We start from the raw sequence: 22,078 nt of genomic DNA, 5'->3' as shown, positions 1-22,078 counted from the left end.
GCACAACTCCAAATATGTCAGAGACCACTATAAACTGTAAGTGGGTAGATTATACAATATGTACATTATTGCAATAAAACTTTTGTAAAAGCAGAAAGGCTAAATAGAATGCTGTTCTAGAAGTCCCTTGTGCTCCAGCATCCAGTACTGACGTTACAGCTGAGCGTTAGTGAGATGCAACCACCACATTCTAGACAAGTGGTTCTTAACCGTGAGTTGTGATCCCTTTTGGGGGTTGAACAACCCTTTCCCAGGGGTTGCATATCAGATATCCTACATATCAGATACTTACATTATAATTTGTAACAGTTGCAAAATCATAGTTGTGAAGTAGCAACAAAATTATTTTATTGTGGGAGTTACCACAATGTGAGGAATTATATTAAAGTTAGGAGCATTAGGAAAGATGAGAACCACTGTTCTGGACAAAAGCCACACCCTGCACAATCTCTATAGCACACTCAGTCCTTTACACTCCTTTTCCTTCCACTTACAAGGCACCTTCAACCACCAAGGATGGTCCACTATTCTCTGACTCCACCTCACCAGGACCTAACAACTAGCTTGGATTCATGCGCTTTCTGCATGTGCCCTATACTGTGCCCTCTATCCTAAAGCTCAGCTCCACTGCTGCCACAGCTATGTCAACCAGCAGGACAGGACAGCTCTAGGCACCCCTCAGGAGTGAAAGGCAGTTCTAGAGACAAGAAAATCAAATATTACCAGGGTCCATGACCCTCCCAATCCAGCACACATGGTTTATACAGCAAGCAGCTCCAATAAGCTAAAGAGGTAATTAATACATTATAAAGGCTGGCATGAGAAAGAAGCCTGAGAAATATGCATATGCCATGCCCTTCCACAGAAGCACTGGTGTGCATGGCTAGCCACACTGAGGAATTCCACCAAGTTTCAGCAGCCCTGAGGATGCAGATCCATGCAGTTCAGTTACTTACCCTCTGAGAGTCTCGATGGCAGCAACAGGCCTCGTCTACCCAGCTCTGCCAGTGCCAAACATCCACCGTGCCATGCCTTATCTGTCTCCTGAAAACTGAAACCAGAATTCTAACATCAACTCCAAGTTTAAAGCCCACAATTTTGCAAGAAATGCAAGTTGGCCCACATTCTGGGTCCAATAAGCCTTGCTAAAACTATATTATTTCTTGGACAATTACTTCTAGACAAATAAGACACTCTAACCTAATTTGAACATAACTACCACATCAATACTACAACACCTAATAATAATAATGAGAAGACTTGGGTCAATGCAAGAGCAGTCCAGAGGATATGTTCTTCTAGTTGGACTGCCTTGTCTAGCCTCAGTGGGAGAGGATGCACCTAGCCTTACAGAGACTTAAAGTGCCAGAGTTGGCGGGGGGGGGACCCAGAGTACGCCCCCACCTGCTCAGAGGAGAAGGGAAGAGGGGATAAGGAAAGATTGTGTTGGGGGGAGGGATGACTGAGGGGGCAGTAAGTGGGATGTAAAGTGAATGTGTAAAAACAAATTTAAAAAGACCAGCCCAGAGACATTCAACCATCTACAACATCAAACCAAGTCTCCTGCCTGAGATGGTGTCCTGCCACCATGATCACAATGTTCCAGTCTCAGCCTACTCTCACCAGACAGCAGAGTCAATAAAGATTCCACCCAACTCAGAGGACATTAATAGAAAAGAAACAGGTGGATGCCTTTAAACAGCACCCACTGTTACTTGAGTGCTCAATTCAAGATTACAAAACTGATAAAATAAGATGGTCACTGTGTCATGTGCCTCTAATCACCTGGGAAGAAAAGACAGGAAGGGAAAAAGTTTAAGTCTAGACTGCTAAGATACATGAGATCTCATTGAAAGAAAGAAAGAAAGAAAGAAAGAAAGAAAGAAAGAAAGAAAGAAAGAAAGAGAGAGAGAGAGAGAGAGAAAGAAAGAAAGAAAGAAAGAAAGAAAGAAAGAAAGAAAGAAAGAGAGAGAGAGAGAAAGCAACCAAACAAGGAAGGAAGGAGGAAAGGAAGAAAGAAAAGAGAAAGGAGGAAGGGAGGGAAAAAGGAAGGAAGGAAGGAAGGAAGGAAGGAAGGAAGGGAGAGACAGAGAGACAGACAGAGAGAGAAAGGGAGAGAGAGAAAGGGGGGGAAGAGAGAGAGAGGGAGAACGCGAGCATTCAAACATCTTTTTCAAAGGCATCAGGTTTCATCATGTTTACAGGTTGATTGTAAACTTGTAGGCTCAAGTAATCGTCCAACCTCAGTCTTCCAAGTAACTTAGACTACAAGAACCCAATTTTACACCCAACTAAATTGGATCTCACAAGTAACATTCTATATTTAAAATCAATGTGCCCATATACTCAAAAGTTCTCTTTAGGGTGTGGCCTATAGTTATTACAATGTGAGTGACTGTTCTCAGACTGGTCAGAGCTGCTCTGAAGTTTCTGTATTTTGTTGCCAACATAAACGTGGAAATGCACACCACAGAAAAGCAAATCAAATGATAGGCTTTTACCTATTCTGGCTGAATTCATTTGACAGTAAAGAAATGTGCAGGAAAATCAACACTAAACTGTACAGCCAACAGCCACTTTGCACACAAACTATTAAGAGAGGAAGAAGTCACTAAGTTTTCAAGATGGACAGCATGGGCTTTCATGTCTGATACAGCTGTCCTCCCACTCTCCACAACTGGTATGACTCACTCATAATTAATTTTTTAAAGTGCCAGATGCCTTACCAGGTGTCTGCTCAGAGGCTATGTGATCATTTCAAATCGTGGAGGGTTTGTTTTATCAGTTAAGACAGTCTCCTGTAACCCAGGCTGGCCTCATGTTCGCTATGCTAACTATGTAGCTAAGACTGGCCTTGAACTCTTGATTCTCCTACCTCTACTGCTCAAGTGCTGGTATCTGGTTCCATTTCCAAATATTCTTTTTTCCATTTCTAAATCTTTATGTCCCTCAGGATTTCAAATGGAGAGAGATACTTCCTCACACTTTTCATGAAGATTCATCATCATAGTGAACTTGATATAGTATCACATAATGATAACTCAAAAATATATCATTTCTAAACTACAAAAGTGTCACTATGCTTCAGGCAGGCAGGCCTGAAAAGCTGCTATCACCACTCCAGATTCATGTCTGATAAAGTCCAGCCTTTGATACAACAGGAGCATAGTAAGAAACTGTGGCCAAGTGCTAAGAGCAAAGCATTATCTCAAATCTAAGCTTAGGTTCCCAAGCCTAGGGATCCAGAGAGAGAAAATACAGAATTGCTAATGCCATCAATGGGCTGGAGGCAGAGGCTAGGAGACTCAGACCTCCACACAGACCCAATGCCCTGACCCTTCTATCAGCATGCTTGCTCCATGCTGGACTAAGGATTCAAAAGTCGTAACACCTTTTCCTCTCTTCAGAACACAGGCTCAAAAACAGAATACACTTTTTTATCTGCCATCTATTAAAACAGCAGGCCCATAGAGGGTTAAATGAACTAGGGTCCAACATTAAACCAAGACTACAAGCCAGGAGAAAAAACAGTCTGGAAAAGCTGTATACACTAGAACCCCACAGAACTCCAAAGAGAATGGGCTCAGGATGCCAGAGAAACTGGAGGCAAGAAAATGTAGGAAAAAGTTGGGGGAAGAGGGAGCACCTGGAAAAAAGTTCTAAGTGACTAGAAGGAATATGCAAAAATACCCCAAGGGGGATGGGAAAAACAGTGTTTGAAACTCAGGGAAGGCTTGAAATTGATGGAATCCCAGCCCTTCCTAAATCTACCAGCACAAAGCCAGGGAGAGCATCAGCAGCCCATACATCCCAGAACTTCCAGGGGGAGCTACAGGGACAAGGTCTAAACAAAGCTACAGAACCTTGAGAAAAGAAGCTGTATATGTTGTCTTCTCTTCACACTCCACAAAGCAGTCCCAATAAGAATGTTTTCTGTGCTGGGCAGTGGTGGCACACACCTTTAATCCCAGCACTTGGGAGGCAGAGGCAGATGGATTTCTGAGTTTGAGGCCAGCCTGGTCTACAGAGTGAGTTCCAGGACAGCCAGGGCTACACAGAGAAACCCTGTCTTAAAAAAAAAAAAAAAAAAGGAATGTTTTCTGCTAGTACTTCTGCTACATATTGCCACCATTTGAAAACAGTCTAGTCTCTGACACACTACCTCCTCCTCTAAACTGCAAACTGTCACACTAAGCAGTCTGAGGCAAAATGAAAGGCCCAATTCAGAAGGAAATGTGCTTTGGATTGTTGGTGGGCCATCTCTAAAGACAAAAGGACAAGTGCTGGAGGGCTCAAAGTGCTGATAACAGACTTCCTGCCAGACAGTCACAGCCACACAGAATAGCAGACTTATACAGAATAGCAGGCCCAGAAGAGTACAGCCAACAAATGGCCATGCAAACTGACTGTGTAGGAAAGGCGTATGCCCTCCTCAACCCTCTACTTCCAAAGCCAAAGAAACCATTACACCCAGAAGGACAACCACTGGGAAGGAAATAAAACCAATGTCCCTGTCTATGAGTCCACAATACCAGTCTATGGCCCCAGGACCACACCTACCCAATCTGCCATCATACACATACATGGCATTTGCCCCATACACTCAGAATGTCCAGAAACTTCAGTCCATTACAATACAACTCCAAATCCAGGCCTCAGTCATTCAAGAGTCTCAGTAGCCACTGGGGCTAGTAGCAATATGAGGCATGTGTCCAGAAAATTCCCTCATTTTAAGAAGTTCTGCCCACTCACAGTACAGGTCCAAAGCCTTCACTTGAAATGAAGACCTACATTTGCATGGGTTCAACCCTGATTTCATCTCTGTCTAAAGGTTTTAGATATATAATGATGTTGAAACAACATATCAGATAACTGCAACTGTCAAGTTTAACTTAAGAAGGAAAAATTAGGCTTTAGGGTTCTAACAAATATCTCAATTGAAAGAATATGTAATAATACACAAGGACAAAAAGCTTCAGATTTACCTTTGAGAGTAATAACCCACCTGAAACAGTCCAACACAGACCCCACCACATCATCTGCCAGCTCTCTGGGAAGCCTTCCAGCCATCCTACCGATTCTGAAAAAGAGAAGCAATGATGGACTCAGCTGCACATGGCCACCATGAATAGGGCAAGCCTCTAATACTGCCCAGCAATGGTGCCCAGGACAGGGCAGGTGACTCCTTGGGCATATGAACAGGGAACATGGTCACCTTTCTGCACATCACTGAGCCCATCAGTGATAAGAGCCCCTGAGTACTTCTAGATAGGTGCTGCAAGCTCCAACCTTGGCCCCTCCCTACCCAGAATGTCCCACCTCCACAAAGGACAGCCCAGACCCTGCACAGGTGGAAGCCAGAGGCCTGAAGCCAGGCCCAAGAGAAGGCTCCTCCAGTCTGTCTCACTGTGCATGTATCAGTCTACCCCTCCCAGCAGGACAGACTTCGTTGGTATAAACACAAATCCCCAGGGTAGCCAGCTTCAGCTTGTGGAGAGCTTTACATTTGTGATGCCAAGAAAACCAGTGAGCAAGAAACGGACACTGCCTCACTTTACAGCCACCACACAGAGTCTCTTCAATAACCTGAAAATCTAATTTGTATTAATCAACTATTACTAATATTGGCCTCACACCACTTTAGGAAGCCTAAAATTTAACCTCAGTAATTTTTTTTTAAAAATTTCGGGGTTTTGGAGGCAGGATCTCACCATGTAGCTCTGCTGGCCTGGCACTTCTTACATAGATCTGGCTGATCCTGAATTCATAGTAATCTGTGTGCCTCTGCCTCCCAAGTGCTGGGATTAAAGGCAAGTACACATCTGATAATTATCTTTAAATGTACATTATATAAAACAATAGTTCTATCATTTGAACATCTATACAGTAGTATTTACAACTCTCAAAACCCACATAAAGTTTTTTAAGTAATGAAGACTTTTTAAAGGAATCAACACTGACTGAGACACACCTGTCCCTGGCCTCTGGCACTCAGCACCTAGGGCGTCCATACGTACCCTTTCGCTGCAGACCACCGCACCACAGTGTCCTTGTCCTTCAACCCAACCAGTAGCTTCTCTGCAAGAACCAGGACACAAAGAACCATCAGCCTATATAAAATCTTAGTCCTCTTGTTTATATATAAACTATCCCACCAATCCTGCACTTCACTAAGCAGGGATACACTTGGAATTATGTATTCTATGGATTCCAAAGAATACACTGTGCTGAGAAATCTTAATTTTAGCCAGCCATAGGTTACACATGCCCATAACCTCAGTGCCTGAGAAGCTGAGGCAGGAGGACTTCCTCAAAGACACTTTGAAAATCTCAGCACTCAGGAGGCAAAAGCAAGCAGATTTCAATTGAGTTTGAGGCCAGCCTGATCTACATAGAGTTACAGACCAGCCAGAGCTATACAGTGGGACCCTTTCTATAAAAAAATAAGTCTTTATTGTATTGTTTTTCACATTAGTGGAGAAATAGGTATGATGTGAGCATGCCACTGCATGAATGTGGAGACTAGAGGATAACTTCTAGGAACTGGCTCTCTCCCTCTACCATATAAATCCCAGGAATCAAACCTGAGTTGTCAAGTTTGGTCCCTTTACCCTCTGAGCCATCTTGCATGCTCAAGAGGTCTTACTTTTATTAACTTAAATGTTAATCCCATGTGTATGTGCATATTGCCTGCATATATGTATAGGTACCATGTGCATGACAGGTACATGCATGGAATCTGAGTTACAGATGACTGTGAGCTATCTTATAGGTGTTAGGAACCAAACCAGTAAGTGTTCTAAATAGCTGAGCTGTCTCTTCAATCTTGGACTTCAAATTTAATTTCAATGATTGTTTTTAATCACAGAAGAGGGCATTTCTGCCACTTTCTAACAAGTGAGGCCAACCCAATAGAACAATCAGCAGGGAACAGATGCCTCCTTCCCCAGGTAAAGGCTTCTGTGAGTCAATAGAAGGAGAGGTCAAAAGAAACAAGCATCTGAGAAGGCCTCCACAGAGAAAAGTGAGATTTGGGGGGACCAGCACAGAGGCAGTCAGAAGGTCATCCCAGTTCACAAATCCCTGCAAGCCCAGTACAGTCCCAATGTTGGCCAGAGGGCAAACCCCAAAAGAACTGACAGGGATAAATAGCTAATGGGTTGGGATAGGAAGAGACAAGTCAGCAGACCCTTGAGTGTAAAGCAACAGGCCTAAGGCAAGTAGGCAACAAGAGAAAAGGAGCAGAGAGCTCAGCCTGGGCCCATGGAATGCAAAGTGGCTTAGAGCAACTCAGGATGTGTGCTGCACCACAGCAGCCAAGGAAGAGAATCCCAGGAAGCATCAGGGGTCAAAGAAAAGACCAAATGTATGGTGAGTGCTGGGCACATAAGCAACAGCACTGTGGTCGAGGAGATGGTATAGATAGCAGGTACAGACAAGTTGGCGGGAAAAGCACGAGTGGATTGAACACAGCAAGAAAGATGGCTATCTGGCTTTGTGTCTCCCAGCCAGGATCCTCACAGGAAGTGGAGGCTGAGGATCACACTTCATCTAGCATGAGGCAGGAAAACAGGAACAAGGAGTGAACCTGAGGGTGGGCACAGTAAAGGGCTGCTGGGAACAGGCACTGGGTCAAGATTACTGATCAGGTATGGAGACCTAAAGTAGTTTGAGATGATGCCTAAGGAAACTTGAACAAGACAAGACTATGGAGGCTGGAAACATGAGTTCCATGTTCTAAGTCCATGTCCCTGGGAATACTGTTTCCCTAAGGACACCCAGGGAGAGCAACTTAAGGCCAGGTTACCAAAAGGCAATGAGGAGGGGTGAAGAGACAGTGAAGAGCTGGCACTGCTGGACCAAGTGTCCAAGAGGTCAGTCAGTGACCATGTGCTAGGTGAGGTATCAGAAGGTAACCAGGAGAGGAAAACAGGGAAGGTGAACAGAGAGAAAGCTCAGACTGTACTGTACAGGGAGGCATGCATGTGTCTGCTGTAGGCTCCACTTACCTATCACAGTTTCCACTCCCTCTGGGACATCATAGTCTTCGTCACCATCAGAAGTCAAACTATCAGACAGCGGCTTCTGGTCACTCTTACCAGGGGCACAGAGCTGCAGGTTGGCAGCCAAAGACCGACAGCCACGCTGATACCTATGCAGAACAAAACCATCTCAAGTTGGTAGGTTCAACCTGACCCTGAAAATAAAATTTTCAGTAAGTGATGTCATCAACTTAGCATCCCTCAGAATAATCACACATAATGCCTGCAGAAATCTCTACCCATACAAACCTCAAAGAAAGCCAACCCAGGTCAGATGTATGCCCTAATTCTGAAGAGCCTTCTACAACAAAGCTTCATAGCAGAAGGCAATGGCAACACCTGGCAATAGTGCACATGAAAGATATCAGGTCCTCATCCTTGTTCACAAACAAGTGGTTGCCTTCTCCACCTACTTGGCTTTCTGGTCTCAGCACAGACCACAGGACCCATTTTTTACCTGTGGGCCAACTGCAGCTCTGAATAGATCTCCCACTTGTCCAGGAACAAGAAAAGAACAGCCAGTGAAAATGTGGGTCATGGTCACCACTGCACCACCAAGCAACTCCATCCTAAGAGTCAGCATGCCAGAGTAACCAAAGCTTACCTCCAAAGTGAATTCAAAAGAGGCAGGTAGCTTCTGTCTGGCTCTCTGCCCTGTGGCGAGCCCCGGGTGGACCAAGACAAGGTGCTTCCCTCCTCAACAGAAACTCATGTGCACTACCTTCAACCTCTGCCCCACAGGCACTGTCAAGACTGCAGCAAAAACACAGCATAGCAGTCAAGCAGCCACACCAGAAGTGCTACACAAGTCACTACAGAGGCACGAGCTACTAAGAAAGAACACAAGACTCACACACGGTCTCCCTCATACCCTGAGTAAGCCCCACAATGAGAAAGTACAGGACAGGACCCAGGAAGGTAAGGGGGAAGCTACTTGGAGAACTCAGAGTTCTGGGATGTCGGGGCCACTGGCAAGTGAGACCAGCAGAAGACCAAAAGCTCCGGCTCGCACTTAAGATCCATATGAGAAACAAAACGTGTGCTACAGGAGATGGCTGCACCCTAGAGAAAGAACTGAGATAAATTGACTAACAAAACTAAAGCCAAGGACAGACAGAAAAGTGGATGCACCCAGCACTCACAGCCTATGAGGACCAAACTGCACCACTTGCAATGGGAAAAACCTGTAGAAAGTAGCCTAGGAGATCTAACAAGGACCTAAAATTAAAAGAGATAAAAAAGGGGAACTGGTCATGGTAATACATTCCCATCATCCCAGCACTTCAGATGGGAGGCAGGAAAATCAGGAGTTCAAGGTCATCCAAATAGCAAATTCAAGGTCAGTTTGGGTTATAGGAGACCCTTTCCCTGCAGGAGTGGAGAGAAAAAATACTGAAAGAAAAAAGAAAAAAAAAAACGGAAAAGGAAACAAATAGGAAGAGGGTGAATTTAAAACTCAATCATTAGCCAGCCATGGTTGCTCATCCCTTTGATCCCAGCACTTAGAAGGCAGAGACAGGGGGAACTCTGAGTTCAAGGTCATCCAAATAGCAAATTCAAGGTCAGTTTGAGTTATAGGAGACCCTTTCCCTGCAGGAGTGGAGAGAAAAAATACTGAAAGAAAAAAGGAAAAAAAAAACGGAAAAGGAAACAAATAGGAAGAGGGTGAATTTAAAACTCAATCATTAGCCAGCCATGGTTGCTCATCCCTTTGATCCCAGCACTTAGAAGGCAGAGACAGGGGGAACTCTGTGAGATCAAGGCTAGCCTACTCAACAAAGCAGGTTCCAGGATAGCCAGGGCTACATAGAGAGACTGTTTTGGTTTGGATTGATTTTTTTTGAGCCACAGAGTCTTCCTATGTAACTCTAGTAGGCCTAGAATTCACTATGTAGAAGAGGCCAGCCTTGAGCTTTCCTCCTGCCTCACAAGTGCTAGGATTAGGAGTGTGTGCCAGCATGCCTTCCAAAACCTAATTCTATTAATAATTACATTATTATATATGTGATAAAAAATACAGACTAAACTATCTTTCCTTCTTAAATTAAGGTTCCTAGTACCTGTGAGCATTAACTGAACACATCTGGTATGTCTCTGAGTTCACCTCTGAACACATAAACTAGCTTTAGTATAGGCAAGTCTTGTCCAATCATTCAATAGCCTGGGCAAAAGAGAAGGCTGCCTCTCCCACTGCCAGCCTCTGACCAGATCAGCCTCCTGAGTCTCCAGACTGCCTTTCACCCTCCAGGTCTTAGGTTTCACCGGCTTCCTTCCACACTGTCCACATCCTGTCGGTTTTGTTTCTTTGGAAAATTTCCATGATGTTTTGAGAACAGATCACTAGAATGCAGCCTACAAAACAACCTAGACTGAAGTGGGTATGTGAGGGATATTTCAATAAGACATATCTAAATCATAGCACACTTCTTTAGAGTTCACTACACACTGGAAAACATTTTAACTAAACTTAAATAATTCTACTCAAATCACACATATTAATAATTGAATGTAGCTTAGTAATACAGCACTTGCATTAAGCCTGGGTTTAAGTCCCAGTACCACAAGAATAATATTAATAACAGCAACAGCAGCAGCAGCACCTTCCAGACACGATGGCACATGCCTAGAATCTCAGCACTTAAGACTGAGGCAGGAGGAGTGTAAATTCAAGGCTACCTTGGGCTACACAGCAAGGCTCTGTCTCAAAGGGGAAAAAAAAACTGTACTGTGAGGATATTAGAAGAGTCTGCTGTGTCTACCAGCAAGAAAAGACACTTCTGTTTCTGAATAAACCTTCAGTAGTGAGGCAAGTTTTCTGTGAGAGATGACAGAACAGAAAGCTTTCCCCCTAGAGCCAGAACCAACCACTTGCAGGTGCAGCTGAGTAGTACCTTAGGGAAAGCCAGACCAAGCTTCTCCATCTCCACTCTAGATTCAGCTACTCTAACTGAAGATACTGAGTCAGAAAATAGCCAAAGGGAAAACTACTCTCAGTCCGCACAGCCCTCTCCTCCTGAAAACAATGCAAGGTCTCATGGCTAACTTACCTCCATGTAGCCACCTTTGGCTTCAGAAAAGTCAGCCCCAGCCTCTGGACAAGCTTCACCCCAAGCTTCCGCAGCAAGGTGTGATTGCTCTCAGGGAGTCTACATCCATCAAGGCACTGGAGCACAGTGTTGGCTGCGGATGAGAACATGCGACTTGATGTGGCAGGAGGTGGCATACATCCCCGAAACAAACTTATCCCACAGGCCCGAGGTAAGTGGCAGATAAACCACACTGAATTCCTGAGCCCTGGCCACAAGGCCCCTTTTCTCCCCAGGTTATCTTCCAAGAACAGCTATAATGAAGTCTACTTATTGTCTTCACCATGCACCAAAACATAGAAAAGGTCCAGCATAGAGGAAGCCATTTTGCTGCAAGCCTGATGCAAGGCCTGAGAGACACAGGGACAAGAATCGACAAAAGAGATCATTCAAGTAAACCAGGGCTTCTGGATTGTGTTTTACTCATGGACTGCTTACTAAGCAGTGCTGGAATGGAGGCAATTCTGGGACAGGAGACGGAAACCAAGGGAGCATAATGAGATCTCTTGCATGAGACCCTGGGTTATAAAGGCCATTCAGGGGACTAAAGTGGGGCAGAAGAGTATAATAATGACATTCTGGAGACAAAATGAAAACCTAAGCTAGGAGCATAGGGCTAGGTCTCAGACGGGACGTGGACTAGGACAGTCAGGGTTAATTAAGTCAGGTGAGCTAGCTGGGTGATAACCTGAGCTAGGCCTATATTCTTAGTCATTATTCTTCCTCTGGCAGGTCCAAGAAATCCCAGTATAAAGAGGGAATGAAGTAATGGGAAGGGGATATAAAATGATGGAGGAGGAAGATGAGGCAGTAGGAGGAAGGTGAGGCAGTGGTGAGAAAGGTGAGGCAGTGGCAGGAAGGAGAGGCAGTGGGGAGGAAGGAGAGGCAGTGAAGAGGAAGGAGAGGCAGTGGGGAGGAAGGTGAGACAGTGGGGAGGAAAGAGAGGCAGTAGGGAGGAAGGTGAGGCAGTGGGAAGGAGAGGCAGTGGGGAGGAAGGTGAGGCGGTGGTGAGGAAGGAGAGGCAGTGGCAGGAAGGAGAGGCAGTGGGGAGGAGGCGAGGCAGTGAGGAGGAAGGTGAGGCAGTGGGGAGGAGGGTGAGGCAGTGGGGAGGAGGGTGAGGCAGTGGGGAGGAAGGTGAGGCAGTGGGGAGGAGGGTGAGGCACTGGAAGGGATGTGGTAGTAAGAGGGAAGGAGATGATGGGGAGGAAATGAGGTGACAGGTTAAGGGGACGAGGTAAGGAGGGGAATGAAACAGTGAGGGGTGTGAAGGAGAAATGAAATGGAGGTGTGAGAGGAGACAGGATGATGTGGGGGAATGAAGCAACAGGAAACAAAGCCATGGCCTTCCAGGTAACCGAGGACCATGCTTACTGATACCAGTCCCCTCTAGGATTAAGTCGGGGCACTTGGAGCATTGCAGAACCCAGATTCAGAAATTTTCTATATCTCAAATAGATAGAACAGTTTGTCAAAGTTATATTAAAGAACACAAACAGAAAGTCAAAGAACTTTGACAGTGTCCAAATACACAAAGCTACAGATTCTTACACACTTGAGTTAAACGTTAGAGCGGCAGCACACTTGACTATGTACCCGCAAACTCACAAGGCAAACACTCTCCTCCCAATTCATCTTACCGTAGGGTAGACAGTCTTCACGTTTTCCATGCTTAAATATTTGAGCCTGAAAAGACAGCATGTTTATTTCTAAGTTTAAAACATGTACAAGTTATCAGAACAAGCTCACTGCTTCTTCCAGAATTTTGCTGCGCATACACCAACAGACACCAGGTGAAAGACTCAGCTCATGATAGAGGAGAGTCCAGAAAAGGGATCTTCCATCAGGTCCCTTCATAGCAAAAGCACATGGATGGAGTCTGATCCTCTGAGGAGCTTAGATCCTAACTTGTAGTGTGCAGACTGAACTGGAGAGAGGTGGGAAAGTCTCATCAAGAGCTACAGATCAAAGGATCCACACAAACTGAGAAGCCAGGGAGTCTTTCCTTCTCACTCACCACCTTAGTCAACCCAGGCGAGGGTCTCACAGAACTGGCTTCTGCCCTCTGCCACTGTTTACCCACTGTATCTGGTTCCTCCTAAGCTCTCCCTTACTGTGATGGTAGCTGCACACCATGCAGTCTCTGCACCCGGTACTATGAATGCATTTGGAGGGCAGCAGCCACAAAACTATCTGATCTTCACTAGAACTAATTCAGGGAGAATTAGTTCTAAAACACTGGTCCTCACTAGAACACTGGCTCTCCTTCAATTACAACAATGCTTCTCTCAACTCCTGGAATTTGATCTTAACATCCACACATGCACTGTGACTAGCATACACCCATATTCACATATATGCGCACTATATACACACAAATAAATACATACATATGGTTATATATTTATATATAAGTTAAATACATGTAAGTTAAACATGTATGTATGTATATATGTTTAAAAAAAAACACTAGTTCTCTTCTACTAGAACACTGGTCCTCACTTCAGAGAAACCATATCATAGTTTGAAAAGTTACTCCCAAAATGCTCAGTGAACTTGGATTCATAGAAAGAATTCTCTGGACCCCATCACTGAGAGGTGCCACCAAGTGAAGCCTGGATTTGGGTAGGCTGTAAGGAACCCATCAGTGGGTCCTCAGGCTCTGCACCTTCCCACTCACTATACCTACCCCACTGAACTGCCCCTGAAGAGAAGCAGCTGAGCGGAAGGGATTGCTCTCCCTCCCCCCCCCCCCCCCCCCCCCCCCCCCCCCCCCACAATCCACCACAACACAAACACTGTAACCGGAGCTAGTCTGGCACCAGGGGTAAGAAAGGAACATGGCCTGATGGCTAACCTGGCCATCTGGGAACATAGGCCCCAAGCCAGTCCAGGTTTGCAAACTGTGAACTCAATTAGCTCAGACTCAGATTATAAGCTCATAGGTGAAAATACACAAGTTAGATACTTTTCACTTTTAAAAAGTTAGGTCAATATGCTTCGATATATGGGCAATACAAATTGACTTGGCATTCTTTTTTTTCCTCTTTGTTTGAGGGGAAGTCCTAAGGGGTGGGGGTTGGGGAACCTGGAAGGACTGGGAAGTGAATGAGATTTGGGTGCATTATGTGAAATTTCCAAATAATCAATAAAAACATTAAGTTAAAAAAAAAAAGGTAAGGTCAAAGTTCATATGCATAACCAACTTTCACCTCTAAACTGCTGTGTATCCTTTAGCTCCATAGAACCGTACCCCACAGGCTCTAGGGACCACATAGTCCCTGCAAAGCAAACCCTGGCTAGAAAAGCAAGGCAGGACAAAATCCAAGGGCCTGGTCTCAATGTACCTTACAGAGTTAGCACATCCCAGAATCCCACCAAAACACCCCTTCAGGGATGTTCCCACTTCCTAACCAGGTGTACAGCTGCTCTTATTCCCTTTCTTAGTCAAGGGTGGAAAAAAATCAGGGCCATCTTAAACAAAAAGATAACTTACGAAAACAAGAAAACCTAAAATGAGCTAATATATCTATATTACAAATATATCCGAACATCATATATCTTATAAAAACCATTCGGGTTTCAATCAGTTTTCAAAGTAATAGTCAAAAGCCTGATTGTCTTTGGCTTAAAAAAAATAATTACTAAAACGAACGTTCCCAATTTTCAAAAACCATGAAACACTGTGCCACCAGCTACAGATGGCAGTAAGTAAGTCAGAGGCACTTTACTGAATCACCTCCTCAGCTGTACAGTGCCAGGAAAAGCATCACACAGGTCCGCTGCTATTCACATGAGGCTCTGTGCCTATCCACAGAACAGCCAGGAGCACGGGCGCAAGCCATGAAACAGGCGTTAAGCACCCATGCTTAAAACATTATGAACTCAAAACACCTATAATTCCAAAGCAAACTAAAGTCAGAACTGCTATGTGTGAGGAACAACTTTTCTTGCTTTAAAGAGAAGTCCTATACTTGCCTTACATAATTAAGACCCAGGTTCACAGGCCCAACACTTTAAAAAGAGAAAACTATAGGAAGTCCTTCAACTGGCACAGTGAGCATATAGAATGTGTGCCAGAGTAGGTAAGTAGCCATACAATAGCATACTTCAAAATAAAAGAGCCGGGGAGTGGGGCACACCTTTAAGTCCCGGAACTCTAGAGGCAGAGGAAGACAGATCTCAGAGTTCAAGGCAAGTCTGGTCTACAGAACGAGTTCAAAGACAGCCAAGACTACAGAGAAACCCTGTCTCGTAAAACAAACAGCAAAATAAAAAAGAGCAGCATATAGAGAGATAAATGCACAAAATCAGGACATGAAAATGTCAGAGAATAGTGACTTAAGGACAATAAAACTTTTTATGACCTTTAGGGCAACAGATCAAACGCCTCAAAACAAATTAGCATAGGCCAAGAAATAGGAACTTTTGGGGAGGGAGAAGGGCTTAGCAGTTAAGAGCACTTGCTGCTCTTGCAAAGGATCCATGTTCGGTTCTCAGCAACCACATGGCTGCTTACAACCACCTAAAATTCAAGTTCCAGAGGATCCATTGCCCCCTTCAGGCCTCCATGGGAACTCACACAGACATGCAGGCAAAACATTCATAAACATTAAGAATGTTTCTAAAGAACTGAATAGAACTATGTCATGTAAAAATGGAATTAGTTATTTAGAATCTTCCTACCAAGGAAATCCTAGTAGAAAAATTAGTGATTTCACTACTGAATTTTAGCTAACATTCAACGGAAAAAAAAAAAAATAACACCCTACACAAACTCTGAGAAAATGCTAGCCAAATGATTGTACAAAGTCACTGTTCCCCCAATACATAGCCAAGCTTGTAACAGAAAACTACAACCAACATCTATAGATATCAAAACTGACTCCAACAACAAGTTACAAGGACTTTACACCAGAAAATGAGGTTTATTCCCCATCTGCAAAGAATGCAAGACTGGTTTAGCATCCAATAATCCATTAATGTGATATGTCAGATTAACATAACAATAAATAAGAATATATGATCATTTTTCTGATAAAAGTCCAATTGTTTAAAAAAAAAACAAAAAACTTCTCAACCTTATAAAAGGCAGCTAGGGAAGCTGGAGAGACGGCCGCTTAACCACTGGGTTAAGCTTCCAACAGTCACATCAGGTGGCTCACACCTGTAACTCCAGGAGATCCAACCACTTTTCTGGCCTCCACAGGCACCTATACATGACAAACTCACACACAGACATACACATATACTCATAATTTAATAATTTTAAAATAAGAGAGATGGGAAAGATGCTGGAGTGGAGCAGTACAAGCAGCACAGAGAAGTAAAGACTTGGCCACAGGTATAGGAGTGCTGCTGTGGAGGGACAAAGTAGAGCGGCCAGGATGGGGAGGAGAGCACAGCCATGGTGATGCCCTGGGCTGCAAGCAGAACAGTCATTCCTAGGACACGGAGAGCAGGGTAGTGTACAGCAGCCGCAGCTCGCACAGGATCTGCCCCTGGTGATGCCCAAGCAAGCACATGATCACCCTGACTCTAGGCAACAAAATGAAGAATGGTTCATTTTCTGGATAAATCTCCTCAAAAGACCTCTGTGATCCGTGCTGCAGCCAGAGGCCATGTTGATCCCTGATTAGCGCTGCCAACAGAGACCATGTCGGTGTCCATGATCTGTGCTACCTCCAGCTGCTATGGAAAGGGAAGCAGTGTTATCAATGACTGCAGACTCATAACTGAGAATGAGAGACACTGAAGGCTTTGTGGCAACCTCCTTCCACCCCTACAAAAAAAAGAAGCATTCTAGACAGAAGCTATTGAAGAGACGAAAATGCTGACAAGTAGTTCTTCAGAGTGGATGGCTTCTGGGAGGTGGGCCTCGGTTTTCTTTAAGGGATTGGCCACTGGCAATTTGACCATGCTCCAATGTGTATATGAGCAACACAATTGGACTTGGTGGTTTGGTTTGGTTTGTTTGGAAGGGGTGTGTGTGTGTATGCAAGAATGGGAGAGAAGGCCTGACAGGAATGGGAAGCAAGAGTGTTTAGGGTACATTATATGAAATTTCCAAATAATAAAAATATCATATTGGGGGAAAATCTGTTTCTTTTCTGACTCGTTAGGGTAGAATAAGTCTGATATCTACACTGATTATTATACATCTACTTGGAATGCTCTGTGAAAACTTGTATAGTCTGCTAATTAAACTAGTTTACTAATGTTAAAAATTTGTAAAATGAAACACTTAACTGGGATACCAACTCTTAGCATGAGTGTCACCTCCAGAAGCCACTATTTTCCCCAAGTCTAACATCAAAATGCCTCCATAACTTTTGGAAACAGACAGCATCTAATAAAGGTGTGCAAGGACCTGCCCAGACACAGCAGGAGCTCAGGTGGAAGAGCACGAGTTTCCAGAGGGAAATATACTAGTAGCCTATGCTAAGGGCTAACGAAGAGCAGAAGACAAGCACACGTCACGGCTTACAGCCAACAGGACTATGCATAATGAAAATGCTGGAAGTAAACTCCAAAGGCAAAAATCTCTCCCAGTCCCCTGGGAATGGCAGAGCAGAGCAGGACATTGGCCTTATTCACAATGACAAAGATACTGAGGGTCTAAAGGACAATCAGACCACCTACCTGAAAAGGTAAATACAAACATATATTACCAATCACAGCGTGCAACGTCATGGTAAGGCAGAATAAGTGGGCAAGAGCAGGTGACAGGAAAAACAAAAGTTCCAGGTCCCTCTTGCAGGAATCCTGAGTCAAAGGTGTTGCTAAGCAAGGACACAGATTCCAACTGGGAAATCATAAGATCAAAGTCAGCTTATTGAGTAGTGTGAAGAAGCAGAAGCAGCAAGCACAAGGGCAGCACACTAGCCAGCCAGGGCACAGAGCAGGAAGGCAGCGCCCCCGCCTTGAGGAGATCAGGCAGCACCCCCCGGCCTTGAGGAGATCAGTCACACCGCAAAGAGGGTGACCTTCTACTCACCCAGATCATAATTAAAATGTTTCCTGTTTTTGTCTTTTTCTAATTTTTTGTTTTTGTTTTTTTTTCCAGATAGGATCTCACTCTACAGGCCAGGCTAGCCAAAAACTTCTAACCCTGCTCCTGCCTCAGCCTTCAGAATGCTGGGATTACAGGCATTAATCATACCATGCCTAGCTTTAAAGCATCTAAAAAAAAAAGTGTGTGAGTTAGTGGTAATGATTACCCACCATGTGCAAAGCCCTGAATTCATTACCAGAAAACACACACACACACACACACACACACACACACAAACACACACACACAAACAAACGTATGTAAGCTTCCTCATTCTCCATCTATGTGCTGGATGGACTGCCACAGCGGTTGGGACCAGACCTCATCTTCCCTAGGTCTATGAAGAATGGCCGATGACAGTGCCCACCACACTGAGCCTGTCTAAAGCACAGCTCCTTTATTTTCAAACATATTCCCCAGAGAATAAAACACAGATCTGGATTATAATGCTCCCTACCAAGTGAATACCAATACATATTCTCTGTGCAAGATCTAATTAGGACTTGTCCCCTAGAGCCACCTGGGCTCTAACACTGATCCGTGCCTTGCTCAACTCACATCAGAACACCACCTTGCAGTATATGGGAATGAACAGAGAGGCCCACAACTGGACAACGCACAGAGAGACTTTGGAGTACTTGATCCTAAATGGGATGTCCTTAAGAAAAGCCTCCCTTCGAGGCTCAAGGATCAATGTGAAAGAAGATGTGGAAAGACTGGAAGAGCCAGAAGTGATGTCGGTCTCTTCCAGGCACAATAGGGCTGATGCACATATGAATGCACAGAGACTGTGGCAGTACATGCAAGACCTGCACAGGTTCAATCCAAATAAGATCCCATCACCAAGTGGGAGAAGTGGACACACGGTTCCAGCCCTAACCAAGAGACTATTTGTTTCTCTGTGAGGTGTCCCTGGGCACATCACCAGCACTCCAGGGCAGGCCCCCATGCCCAGCATATTGACCAACACAAAACAAGTTCAATGGGTTTTGCCGATTCATGAGAGCTTTTTGTTCCATTTTGTCTGGGAATTCCGTCTTACTGGCCTTTTGCTTGTTGTTTGTAATGATTTCCATTTTTGTGTTTTTATGGGAAGTTTTTGGTTTTGTTTTGAAAAAGAAAACATAAAGTTGGGTAGGTAGGGAGCACACCAAGCATCATATATTTTACATATGAGTCATATATTTAAACCATCAATGTCTCTCAAGCAGAGATCTGGACCATACAGGTAGGTGTCAGAAAGTGCCAAAACACAATCAGTTCCTGAACCAGTGGGTAAATAAGGACAGTCTCATCATGGGTGAGACACGTGCCCAAAGAGAAATAAATGAGACCTCAGACATAAACACAGCTTGCCCCTCTACAGCGCCCCATCTTGGGGTCAGGGGGTCAATATGCAAGACAGTAGGCCAAGTGGGCACAGATGATGCCCTGGCACTAGGCACACGGTCATGTAGCAGGCTCCCACACCTGCAAATGCCCAGTCTGCCTCCTACTGTCCCCCAACCCCACCACCCCAGCACCAACCAAACAAGCAGCATGGTTCAGAGGACAGTCTGTATCTTCATGAGTACAGCACCAATTCTTTCCACCCTAACCCATTCTGGGAGCTTCAGGCTTGATTTCCAAGGCAATACAGGCTCTGAGCACACGCTCAGAGAAAATCAGGAAGAAAGCAACACTCCATGAAGCACCCAGGAAAAAAGTATGAAGAAAGGGAGCCCTTCCCTGCGAAAAAAGTGAATATAGGATTTCAATTTTTCACATAAAAGGCATCTTCACAACACTCAGGAGACTGGAGCACAAGGACCACAAGTTTATAGCCAGCATGGGCTAGACTTTGTTTTAAATTTTTTTCTTCATAGCACTTCCCCTTTCCAGTGCTGATCAGTGAGAGCGTCTCTCAGCTTCAGAGGCACTTGAGCATTCACGCTGATTCATACACACACCCCACTCTGGTGGACGCATGAAATAGGAACCAACCTAAAGCCACCTGCTTTTCTGAGGAAGCTCAGGCAGCACCAAGGCAGTTTGGAAAAGCACCTCTCAGCACAGGAGGAGCAGCCCTTTCTGCTTTTGTTGTTCTAGCAACTAGCTCAGTGCAAGGTGCAAACAAAACCAGTTTCCCAGTAATCACCCTAAACCACCACCACACCTTTCCATCACTACCCTCCCAGGCTGGCTTCCCCTCCCTGGGGCATGCTCTCCGAAGCCCTGTAAATCACAGGATGAAGCCACACAGAAGCAAGTTCACCCTGCTGCCAAGCAAGAGGTGCTGGTTTGAGGATCCCTGAAGGCACTGTCAAATTCAAGCCAAGAAAAGCAACTCCACCCCAGGCCCTTGGAGAAAGGTCCCTGCACTGGAACCCAGGTGACTGGAACCCAGGTGTGGCTGTCACTGAAATGCAAAGTCTCTAAGAAGCTCACCAATCTGAAACCTTGGGAGCACTGACCAGCACTAGACCAAACTCAGAAACCCACAGCATTAAAATGGCAAGTTACCAGAGCACTTTGTTACAGATCCTATTCTGGCCTCTCATGAAGACACTGTTGTACCCATGCCACTTCACAATGGGACAAGGCAAACAAAAATTCTCGACTTAGTTTTTTTTTTTTTTTAAGATTTATTTATTTATTTTACTTATATGAGTACACTGTCGCTGTCTTCAGACACACTAGATAGGGTATCAGATCCCACTACAGATGGTTGCAAACCACCATGTGGTTGCTGGGAATTGAACTCAGGACCTCTGGAAGAGCAGTCAGTGCTCTTAAAACACTGAGCCATCTCTCCAGCCCCTTGACTTTGTCTCAACACTAAGAAAATTCCCCATCATGAAAGGCTTAGCAAACCTCTAGTAATGGAATTGTAAGGCACTTTTAAATATGACGTACAGGAGATCAAAACCCAGGCAGGAAAAGATTGCCAAAACTCACACAACCACCCCAGGCTGAGCACCCAAACAAAGCCAGGCTCTCACCTAGGTCAGAGGATCTACCCTTACTTGCTGCCTTCACCAATGCAAAGGCACCCACAACAGCTCATTCCCAAACCACCTTCCTCCAGCATTGTGGGGAAGAAACTCTTTCCAGAGAATAGAGCCTAGAAAATTGAGGTCTAGCACCTCTACTGGCTTATAAAGAATAATAGTGAGAGACATTCTGAAGAACTCACTGTCCCAAGAAGAGCAGTAAGCTGACACTGGAAAGGGAGTGCTCAGATACAGGGTAGATCCCAGCCCGTGAGCAGCACCCGGGGCCAGAGACACCACATGTCCAATAGGCAGACTGCTGAAATCAGTTACCAATGCGTTCCTCACAGCCCCAGCTCTTAGAGCAGCCCTATGACCAACCGCAAGCTGCACTGAACATTTCTAGTGTGAATAGCTCTGCAGATGACTACCTCTGGGCCACTTCTGAACTCTTGGATGGATCAGGCCAAATTCTCAGGATATAAACTGGGCAGTTTCAGGTTTGACCCATATGCCAGAGGCAAGATTTCTAGGAGAGAGGGTGTTTCCTTCCTTACTAGAAAAACAAAGCAAGACCCGCTTCCACTACACAGTGAGAGAACACAGGAAAACTAAACTAACACAGGAAACTAACACAGGAAAGCTAAACATCAAGCTCAGGTTTGTTTTCATACAAACAAGGTCTCCCTATACAGCCCTCAAAGATCCTCCTACCTTGGAGGGCAAGCATGTACCAGCATGGCCAGCTCAAGAGAATCGATTCTTCAGAACAACAAGCACATTCACTCACTGCAGCCTCCATGATGTAAAAAGAAAGCTCAAAAAAATAGGAAAGACCCGAAACAATAGGAAAAAGGACAGATGTTGAAGACAGATAACTCCAGCCCCTCAAGTTTGTGTTATGACTACTTATTTCAATTTCTTGTG

The 22,078-nt window shown here is 44.8% G+C and overlaps 1 protein-coding gene across 1 annotated transcript in view; it reads right to left on the bottom strand.

The window, feature by feature from the left end:
- Nucleotides 1-22,078, bottom strand: part of Tbcd (tubulin folding cofactor D) — a 170,902-nt gene that overhangs the window by 112,632 nt on the left and 36,192 nt on the right. The window contains exons 8-13 of the mRNA XM_031352599.1: nucleotides 12,766-12,811; nucleotides 11,090-11,222; nucleotides 8,010-8,152; nucleotides 6,018-6,078; nucleotides 5,006-5,080; nucleotides 957-1,051 (exon numbers count right to left, since the gene is read on the bottom strand). Coding sequence (XP_031208459.1) covers nucleotides 957-1,051; nucleotides 5,006-5,080; nucleotides 6,018-6,078; nucleotides 8,010-8,152; nucleotides 11,090-11,222; nucleotides 12,766-12,811 — 553 coding nt within the window. The remainder of the gene's footprint in view (nucleotides 1-956; nucleotides 1,052-5,005; nucleotides 5,081-6,017; nucleotides 6,079-8,009; nucleotides 8,153-11,089; nucleotides 11,223-12,765; nucleotides 12,812-22,078) is intronic.

This window comes from Mastomys coucha, unplaced genomic scaffold (assembly GCF_008632895.1).
Source record: "Mastomys coucha isolate ucsf_1 unplaced genomic scaffold, UCSF_Mcou_1 pScaffold5, whole genome shotgun sequence".
Taxonomy (NCBI): Eukaryota; Metazoa; Chordata; class Mammalia; order Rodentia; family Muridae; genus Mastomys; species Mastomys coucha.
This window is presented reverse-complemented; position numbering and strand designations above follow the sequence as displayed.